Source organism: Piliocolobus tephrosceles, unplaced genomic scaffold (genome assembly GCF_002776525.5).
Source record: "Piliocolobus tephrosceles isolate RC106 unplaced genomic scaffold, ASM277652v3 unscaffolded_27610, whole genome shotgun sequence".
Classification (NCBI taxonomy): Eukaryota; Metazoa; Chordata; class Mammalia; order Primates; family Cercopithecidae; genus Piliocolobus; species Piliocolobus tephrosceles.
In genome coordinates, this window is record NW_022310544.1 from 1 (window position 1) to 8,657 (window position 8,657).

An 8,657-nucleotide genomic window follows, 5' to 3' on the forward strand; every position below is an offset into this window, starting at 1 on the left:
GCTCTGACCCTCCCCTCCTGCTCTGACCCTCCCCTCCTGCTCTGACCTTCTCCTGCTCTGACCCTCCCTCCTGCTCTGACCCTCCCCTCCTGCTCTGACCTCCCCTCCTGCTCTGACCTTCTCCTCCTGCTCTGCCCTCCCCTCCTGACCAGGGGCCCCAGGCCAAGCTCCAGCATTTGTTCACTCCTTTGTCCGTTCACTGATTCACTCATTCCTTCAGCAAATCGGCCCTGAGCCAACTTCAGGAGCGGCACTGGGCACTCAGAGAGCAACAGGGACAGCCTGGCTGGGCAGTGGAGCACCCTCAGGCCCAGCCTCTGAGTCAGCCCTGGAATGACAGGCTGACTGCCCAGCTGTCCCTGGGGCCTGGGGTGGGGCCCGGCTGTAGCCTGGCCACTGGCCCTTCCCTCTGACCCACCCTCTAGAGTGTGGACATTTCTCCTTGGCAGAGTCTCTAAACCCAGCCTGGCACAAGGTGGACGTCCCTCCTGCTGACGGAGTGAGTGTCCCTTAGCCCTACCCCCAGTCTCCTGACAACACCCCCCACACTTGGCGATTGCTGCCACCATCAGCTCATGGACCGCAGTGTCCCAGCCCCGGGTGGCTGAGAGGGCTCCTATTGTCTAGACACTCCCAGCAGTGTCTTCCTCGGGCCAGCACACGCCTGGGTTACATTGGTGACTCCCCAAGGTCCCGCTTCCTCCCCTCCCAACGGTGCGAAGCCCCAGGATGCTTCTTGGGCAGGTGAGTCACAGACTGTATGCCGAGGTGTCCAGGAAAGAGGTCCGCCCCAGCCATGGGTCAGCCTCTCTGCTCCTGACTCTTCCCTGGAACCCACCCCACGCAGGCCTCTGGCCATCTTGCAACCGCCTTCTCCCAACTTTCGCTGAATGCTGCTCCCCGGTGGCACCGGGTCAGGGGTGGTGCAGACCCCTCAGGGGGACACGCAGCCCTTCGTGGGATCTCAGGGTCTGGGCTCCACCTCTGCCTGGTGCCCTGTCCCTGAGCCTCCCAATGTCCACTCACCGTGCAGACCCAGGCAGGTGGTGAGGGCATTCGTTGGCACAGGTCCACACCGCCTCTGCAGCCCCCTGAAGATCTGGCCAAGAGCCTGCTCGGGCTGGGAGGCCCAAGGCTTCTCCTGGATCCTGTGGCCACAGAGGAAGCCTGGGTCCTTACCTCATCCGCACGGACCTGCCGGGACCTGGCCCAGAGGCCCTCAGGCCACCCAGCCTCTCACCTGTCTCGGAATTCAGGCGTCAGAAAGAGACACTGCAGGAGGGCGTTGAGGTAGCAGGTGAGGCCTTGATTGATGAGACCCGCAAAGGGGGCTCCACCTAGGATGACGCCAAAGCCTTCTGAACTCACAGGCTCTCCCCCAAGAACTGGAGGCGCTCCCAGTCTCAGAGAGGGGACCTCTGACTTCCTTCCTTTTCACACTGGGCTGGACACAAGCCTGGGAGCTCCCCACTCACCAGGCAGAGGGGTCCAAGGGGCCTAGGGCCTTTGCCCTCTGTCCTTTCCTTTTCCACTGCCCGCAATGGCAGCAGCCTCCTTCAACACACTTCAGGGCCAGCACCACCCCAGAGGGCTCTCCCTGGGGCCCCTGCCCAGAGACCCAGGAGTCCTACCTGGAGCCTCCTGGCTATACTCGGTCTCCGCATCTGTCCTGCCTGTGGTGACAAATTGCTTCAGTGCCCACAGGGACCCCGAATAGTACAGCGCAACTGCTTTCGCCTTTTGCAGAACCTGCTGCAGCGGTTCCATTCCAGCGGATATGCTTGCCCAGAGGGTGCTGCTGCCGCAGGCCATTGAGGGAAGTCCTGCCTGGGTGGCAGGTGCTGGGAGAGAAGCTCTGGGTTCCCTGGAGCTCAGCATCCACCCCGGGCCCAATGCTGGAGGTGTGGACTTACCACGACCATCTCTGTGGGTCACGGCATCACGGCCCCGGCGGCCACAGCGAGGCTTCCTGCCCGAGGCAGCACCTGCAGCGCTCCGGTCAGCAAATACGTTTGCCTCACGGTTTCCACACCAGCATGTTCCTGCGGCGGCCGGGGAGACAGGACTCAGGGCTCTGTGCTGACTCCAGGCTGGTGTGTCCCACGGACGGGTGTGACTGCTCTGAGCCCAGCACATGTGAAAGGCACTCCAGGAAACTGAGGAGGAACTGGGGCCAGGGGCAGCAGTGACGCTCACACCACCAGGCCACCACACAAGAGCCCCAGGCAGCTGCAGCGTCCCGGAGGCGCTGAGCACGGGCAGCCCGGGCCCTCCCCAAGGGACAGTTAATGTTCTTTTGGTTTAAGGAGAAAGTGTCAGTGGGGACCTTGCTCTCCACACAAGACCCCTCCAGGCACAGGCGGTGCCCCCTCCCCGGCCACACGCACAGTGCAGTCTCCTGTCTGCAGCCTCCCGGCCGGGCTGCACCCCCCAGCCTCCCGGAGCGCACTCTCTGTGCCGGCGGGACACAGAGGCACCAGAGCAGCAGAGAAGTCGGGGCCGCGGGAAAGGGAAGGCCGCACTCTGCAGGCCAGTGCAGCTCCCACGCTGCGAACCGAAGACACCGTAAGGGGAAAGGGCAGGGATTCGACCCGGCGAAGGAACGCGATTCATGGCACGGAGTCCAGAGGCCCTCACCCATCTGGAGGCATGTTCCCTGTACGGCAGGACAAGGTCTCGCCCTGGCTGGCTTCTCTGGGCCACCGGGGTGGGGGCCAAGGAAGGATGGGCCTGGGGCTCCGTGTTTGTGCTGGGGCAAGTTTCAGTTTCCTTCTCCTCTGCAGAACATTTCTGAGAACTCCCCGCCCTCTCCTTCCTGTGTGGGTGCTGGAGGGGGAAGGGGGACTGGGAAATCCTGGGGGGTGAGGAAGGGGCCCCAAAGGGGAAGCCCACGGCCCTTTCCCCTGTCCCCCTCTGGGCACTGCCCCTGCCCTGCATGGCCCTGGGGGGTGGGCTCCAGCCACTGCCCCTCCCGCCCCCACGGCTGGCCCTGGGGCTGCAGGTGGGGAGACAGTCCCGCATGCAGTGCAGAGCACAGGGAGGCAAGCAAACGACGCCACTCCCCCAAACCGAAAATTCCTCTTCTGGAGACAGGCAGGCAGGAGAAGCCTGGGAAAGCCTGGCCCTGACCTTGGCTTCTGCCTGAGAGAGGGACTCCCCACTGCACTGGCCTGGAGGCGGCACTGCCTGGGGGACCCTCCCCTCCCTGGTGCCTGGAGCTCACCAAGCGTCCCCTTCAGTTATCAGGGTTGACATCCACCCCAACTTTGCCCCATTTCCCTAGCAGGAAGGCCACTGGGACCATTGTCCTGATCAGAGATGGGGTGCACCCCCTGGGGGCCCCCTTCCTGGCAGCCCTTGGGGTGGGGTGGCCCAGGCAGCTCCCCCAGTGGGCGGGACAGGGGTGGGTAGGGGTGGGGCTGGAGACTGAGCTGCTGGCTGCTCCTGCCAGCTGTGGAGAGTGCAAGGCCAGACCGCAGCCCCAGGGCCCCCAAGCCAGCTCCCCATGAGCCATAGCGCCCCTGAGCCCCCGCTCAAGTTCGTGCAGGGCAAAGATGAGATAACTGGTGAGTCCGGGCAGACACGGTGGTGGGGTGGGGTGGGGGCGGGGGAGTACTGGATTTAATTAGAGGCTTGCGTTTGGACTGGAAAGGTGACATAAAAGGAGTTCCTCTCCATCACCCCCAAAGTTCCTAAACTTGAAAACAAGCTGCTGGGGTCTGAGAGAACCTGGCTTACAGCCAGCTTCCTGGCGGGTTCCACATTGGGCAGACACAGGACTGAGGAAGGAGCCTGGGATCCCCAGAACCTGGGCACCCCAGAATCTGGGCTTCCTGGAACCCCAGACACCCGGAACCACGGCGACTGGAGTTGGGGAACCAGGAGAGGGTGGTGAGAGGTGAGGTCAGTGGTGGGTGGTGGCTGCAGGGGGTGGAGGGAGGGGAGGGCTGGGGGGGGGGGGGGGGGGGGGGGGGGGGGGGGGGGGGGGGGGGCTGAGAGCTTCTGCTGGGAGGGTGTGGATGTTGATCCTAGGAATTGGGTCGTTTTGGTCATACTCGACCAGAGAGCTGAGAAGCCAGGGGAGACAGCACTCAGAACACAAAACATCACTGCAAACAGCCTTCTCTGCGAGCCTGGCAGCTGAGAATGCCGGCTGTAACCTGAAGTCTGTTTTATCTCCTGACCCGGAGTCTGGCTACAATACTCAGACGAGTTTTCCACACCACGGGCAGCACTCCCTGGTCAGCGCTTGCCAGCTCCTCAGAACCTTACCAGTGCCAGTGAAATGAGCGATGCAGAAGGCACTCCTTCTCATCACACCCCTCCTTTCCATAGCGCCTCTGACCTCCCCGGCTCTTTCAGGCACACCTCCACTTGCACAGGAGGCTGAGCCTCCAGGGTTCACAAACTGTTCACTGGAATAAAGTCTCTTTCCTCCAGATTCCTTTTCAGAGAACTTTGGTTCACAAGGGTCTTCCCTGGGCAAGGCCAGAGCAGGTGGGGACCTTGGGGGGGGGGGCCTTGGGGAGGTGGGGAGGAGCCCCCAGGGTATGATACCCCTCCCTGCAGGGTCTGAGAAAAGTGGGGGTAAATAAATCCAATGTGACTCCAGAGCTCCAGGCTGGAGCAAAGGGGTCGAGGAAGGGCCCCACTTCCAAGACAGGAGGACCCAAAGCCGGAAGCCTGGGCTGTCTTAGCCACACGTGGCTTGGTGCTGGACGCAGGGCCAGGAAGAGCAGCAGGCCCCCTAGGACCACCAGGGATCCCCACAAGCCAGGCCCTCCAGGTCCCAGCCGTGGGGCATGGCCTCAGCTTCCCCACCCTGTCTCTGCAGTCAAACAGGCTCGGGGAGAAAGGAGCAAGCCTCCCCAGGCCCAGCAGAGCCTGGGATGAACCCACAGCCTCCAGGTGCCCCTCCTCCCTCTGCGCTGGGCTCATCTCGAGTGGAAGTCCCCAGAGGCTCTGCATAGGAGCCTGGGGAGGGGTCACCCTCCATTGTGCACACAGGCTGGACCCCTCCTCGTGCTCCCTGGAGCCTGTTCCTGCACACAGGACTCTGTCCTTGGCTGCTTCTAGGCCACTTTCTCAGGGGCCCCCATTAAATCTGGGGCACTAATGACAACAGGGGCAGGCGCTGCTCAAACCCGAAGGTCAGACTCAGTGTGTGGGAAGCAGAGCCCTCTCCCTGCCTCCTCCACTGGCTCCTGTGCTGAAGAGCTCAGTGGTGGAGGTGGCACCATCCTTCCCTCTCCATCCCACGCTGTAGAGCGGCTTTCCCTGGGCTCACGGCCCCCACTGTCCTTGACAGCCAACACCTGAGACTGCCCCTTGAGCTCCTGAAGGGCTGCTGAGGTCCCCATCCCTGCCCTGTCCTGCTGCCACACCCAATCATGGCCTTGCTGCCCTCCCCGCAATCCGGTGACCAGCCAGGGAGGCCAGGAGAAGGGGGTGACCATGGCAGATGAGGCCCTAGGGGTGGGGCAGTGCGGGTGGGGGCTGAAAAGGCACAGGCACCTGCGCTAGTGCCAGGAGCAGCCCAGAGAGGAACCCCACGCAGATGCCCTACCCTGCAAAGGGCCCTGGCTTCTCTGTGTGCACTGGGGACAAGGCTGTGTGCTCAGACCAAGAGGAGAGTGGTGGAGGGAGAGGAAGGACCCTGGATGGAGAGGCTGAGGGACTGTGCTGTCCCCCGAAAGCCCTGGCAGAGAACAGTGTGGACTGGGGGTGCCAGAGTGCTGCCCCACTGTGCCCTTGACAAGGACCCTTGGCCCATACAGGGGACGAGTATGATGGTGTGGACAGGGTGGAGATGAGCTGTGGGCATGCAGTGGACCCAGAGAACCTGAAGCTCTGGTGCCGCCAGCTGATAAAACAGGTAGGGGCTCGGCCACAGCCATGCCATGTGGAGTCCTCCCTGCCATATGAGGGGGCCAGAGAGCCCCTAGATTTGACCTATCTGGAGGGAGGCAGGCTCCCAGCTCCTTTGAGAGAATCTAGTTAACGGCTTCCTTGGGCTGGGAAGCAGCACCCCGGGTCCTCATCAGGAGGCTGCAGCCCCGTGTGTGGGATGCGGTGTGCATGTTGGGCTCCACGAGAGGCCTGGTTTGGGGTGCAGAGCACACTCAGGACCCCTCAGGGAGACGGGTGGATGTGGGGGCCTGAGGGGCGGTGTCCCAGGGGAGTCTGCGCAGGGCCTGGCAGGCTGGCGGTGGGGACTGCAGCCACACGGGGCCTTTGGTGTGAGGCGCACTCTGGGCCCTCCCCACTCTGTCTTTTCAGGGCAAGTACACACTCCACTGCCCTGCGGAAGTAAAGGGGAAGAAGTGTGGGGCCCAGTGGCTCTACCCGGAGGTACGCCGCTGCACCCAGCTGAGCGAATCTGAGCAGCAGGAGTTTGAAGAAGGACTTGCCCAGGCTGCAACGAGACACTACTGCAACCTGAAAGTGGTGGGTGCGGCCCTGCTGTGAAGAGAGTCCTCAGGTCCTGTGGCCCTGCCCTACAGTGCGGGAGGTCTGAGCCCTGCCATGCTGGTCCCCAGAAAGGCACCTCAGTACCCCGCAGTCCTTCACTGCCCTGCGGTCCTTCCCTCCAACAGCCGGGCCCTCACTGTGTCCCTGCGGGGAGGTGGCAGGGGGAGGCAGGGCTCCTTCCACCTGCTCTGAGAGGCCCCTCCCCACAGTGCCCAGGCTGCAGGAGCCTTGTGGAGCGGAAGGATCCAGCTGAGCTTCGGGTCCATTGCACAGTCTGCTGCGCCATACGGGGTGTGCCCTACGACTTCTGCTGGCAGTGCATGCAGGCCTGGAAAGGGCCTATGTTGTCCTCGAACCGTTGTGGCAATGAGGACTGCAGGGACCCGATCCTGCACATCCTCGCTACCTGTGCCACCAAGGACCTCCCAGACAGCTTGATCCAAGGCTGCCCTTCCATCCGGGCCTGCCCCGAGTGCGGGCTGCTCATCGAGCACAAGGAGCGCTGCAAGTACGTGACATGTTCCCGGTGCGACACGAAGTTCTGCTTCGCCTGCCTGGAGACGGCTCAGGCCTGCGAGGCTGCCAAGCCAGCCAGCTGGTTTAAGTGGTGCGCCAAGCCCCTGGCCCCACGGCAAAGCCGTGTTCCTGTGTGGGGCCCATACCAACAGAGATTGCTGTTGCAAGGCCAGCCTCTTGAGTTGGAAACTTTTCAACCGAGAGTTGTTTTTGCCCAGCAGCCAGTGGCGAATGAGGGGAGATGTTTGATTTTATGAATAGCATAAAGCAGGCTCTACTCAGTGCTCCCACCTCTGCCTTTCCTGCCTCAGCCTGAAACGTCCTTCCCCTGCCTTGTGTCACCAGCCTTTTCAGAAACAGAGCTGCTGTGAGGAGTTCCTTGATCTGTGATTGACCCATGACCATGGAGACACCATTCTTGAGTCAGGGGTCCGGGGCCTACAGAGAGGGTGGTACATTCAAGGGTATCTGAGGAAACAAGGGAGGAGCCAAATCATTGGCTGAGAGGGATGGGAAATGAAAGAACACCAGATTCACAGCCGCAAATCACTGACTGGATAGATGGATGCATGGATGGATGAGTGAACGGGTGTGTGGATGGGTACTATGGTGGAGAGATGGGTGGTTGGATGGAAAGATGAATGAATTGACAGATGAATGGATGCATGGATGGACAGGTAGATAGATATATTGATAGATGAGTGGATAGGTGGATGGGTGGATGGATGGATGGAAAGATGGATGAATGGATGATAGATGTATAGATGGGAAGAGGGATACATAGACATGCAGAAATAAAAGATAGAAAGCTAAACAGGAAAAAAGATGGAAAGGAAGAAAGGACTGCCTCCACAGACCCAGGTCTAGGTAAACAAACCTACTGAGGCACACTTGCACAGAGCCGAATGTTCTGCTGAGACAGGCACGAACCCATCGGGAGCAGTCACCCACATGAGGCTGGGGGTCCCTGCTCACTGATATTGTGGGCTGTTTGCTCCCTGGGGCTTCTTCAGGTGAGATCCAGGCTGCCCTGGGGGTACAGTGCTGGGCCTGGGGAGAAAGGGAATGTCAGCTTGGACGCAGACCAGGAGCAGAGCCCCAAGAGGAGAACTTTGGGACCAGGCCCCACTGTGCTCATGAGGGCAGGGTGGAATCTAGGTCCCTGTGCAGGCACTAGGGGCCTTGGCTTTGCCACCTCCAGCCTCCCTCAAGCTGTGTCCTGTACCCCTGCTTTGGAAGCTCCTCCTGGGTGCCTCCCAGACCCAGCTGACCTCCGATCAACAGTAATTACCTGTGGTTATGGGACCCTGGGCCAGGACAAAGGTCACCCTAGAACATGGGTCATCTTGGGCCCTTCTGGCCCCAGCACAAGGCCTCACAGTTCTGCTGCCCCCTGAGGGGGTGGGAGAGGCCTGCAGGGCCAAGCTGGACCAGAGGAAACCGGAACCTGTCTATCAGCCTCAGCTTCAAAGAAAGGCCCCTGGTTCTCCTAGAGGGACTAAGCAAAGACAACATAGTGGGGATCCGCCGCTCTACCAAGCCTGGGGTACCCCGGCTTCTCCCTTGCCTGTGTGTGGGTGTGAACCAGGCACAGGGCACCCAGTCCCACCGCCCCTGAGTTCATGCCCCTCAGGACCATGGCCTGGTCGTCACCCAAAGCCGGGTCACTC

The 8,657-nt window shown here is 61.6% G+C and overlaps 2 protein-coding genes across 6 annotated transcripts; one reads left to right on the top strand and one right to left on the bottom strand.

Moving 5' to 3' along the window:
- Positions 1-88: 88 nt before the first annotated feature.
- Positions 89-2,795, bottom strand: LOC111535083. Of its 3 annotated transcripts, none has more exons than XM_023201517.3 (4): positions 1,914-2,631; positions 1,632-1,673; positions 1,241-1,337; positions 89-1,148 (listed from the first exon to the last, which is right to left on the bottom strand). In XM_023201517.3, the coding sequence occupies exons 1-4, from the start codon at positions 2,134-2,136 to the stop codon at positions 965-967; spliced, it is 546 nt and encodes a 181-aa protein (XP_023057285.1). In that variant the 5' UTR covers positions 2,137-2,631; the 3' UTR covers positions 89-964. The 3 variants fall into 3 exon arrangements, with proteins under 3 accessions (XP_023057285.1, XP_023057284.1, XP_023057283.1); XM_023201516.3 differs by adding an exon at positions 2,638-2,795 and having other exon boundaries at positions 99-1,148; positions 1,632-2,042; XM_023201515.3 differs by having other exon boundaries at positions 99-1,148; positions 1,632-2,631.
- On the top strand, positions 1,821-7,361 carry LOC111535082 (E3 ubiquitin-protein ligase ARIH2-like). 3 transcript variants are annotated; one of them, XM_023201514.1, is made up of 5 exons: positions 3,405-3,566; positions 3,772-3,903; positions 5,778-5,875; positions 6,280-6,447; positions 6,681-7,361. In XM_023201514.1, exons 3-5 carry the CDS (start codon positions 5,810-5,812, stop codon positions 7,242-7,244), a joined length of 798 nt encoding a protein of 265 aa, XP_023057282.1. In that variant the 5' UTR covers positions 3,405-3,566; positions 3,772-3,903; positions 5,778-5,809; the 3' UTR covers positions 7,245-7,361. The 3 variants fall into 3 exon arrangements, with proteins under 3 accessions (XP_023057280.1, XP_023057282.1, XP_023057281.1); XM_023201513.1 differs by having other exon boundaries at positions 3,772-3,898; XM_023201512.2 differs by lacking the exon at positions 3,772-3,903 and having other exon boundaries at positions 1,821-3,566.
- Positions 7,362-8,657: the final 1,296 nt, after the last annotated feature.

What these genes read in the sequence shown, in the direction of transcription:
- LOC111535082 (XM_023201512.2), top strand. Translation starts at nt 3,506, where the DNA reads ATGAGCCATAGCGCCCCTGAGCCCCCGCTCAAGTTCGTGCAGGGCAAA. An exon ending in GGGCAAAGATGAGATAACTG is followed by an intron (nt 3,567 to 5,777) that starts GTGAGTCCGGGC and finishes TGGCCCATACAG; the next exon opens with GGGACGAGTATGATGGTGTG. An exon ending in GCCGCCAGCTGATAAAACAG is followed by an intron (nt 5,876 to 6,279) that starts GTAGGGGCTCGG and finishes CTGTCTTTTCAG; the next exon opens with GGCAAGTACACACTCCACTG.
- LOC111535083 (XM_023201515.3), bottom strand. Translation starts at nt 2,136, where the DNA reads ATGTGCTGGGCTCAGAGCAGTCACACCCGTCCGTGGGACACACCAGCC. An exon ending in GTATAGCCAGGAGGCTCCAG is followed by an intron (nt 1,338 to 1,631) that starts GTAGGACTCCTG and finishes GCGTCATCCTAG; the next exon opens with GTGGAGCCCCCTTTGCGGGT. An exon ending in ACGCCTGAATTCCGAGACAG is followed by an intron (nt 1,149 to 1,240) that starts GTGAGAGGCTGG and finishes CTGTGGCCACAG; the next exon opens with GATCCAGGAGAAGCCTTGGG.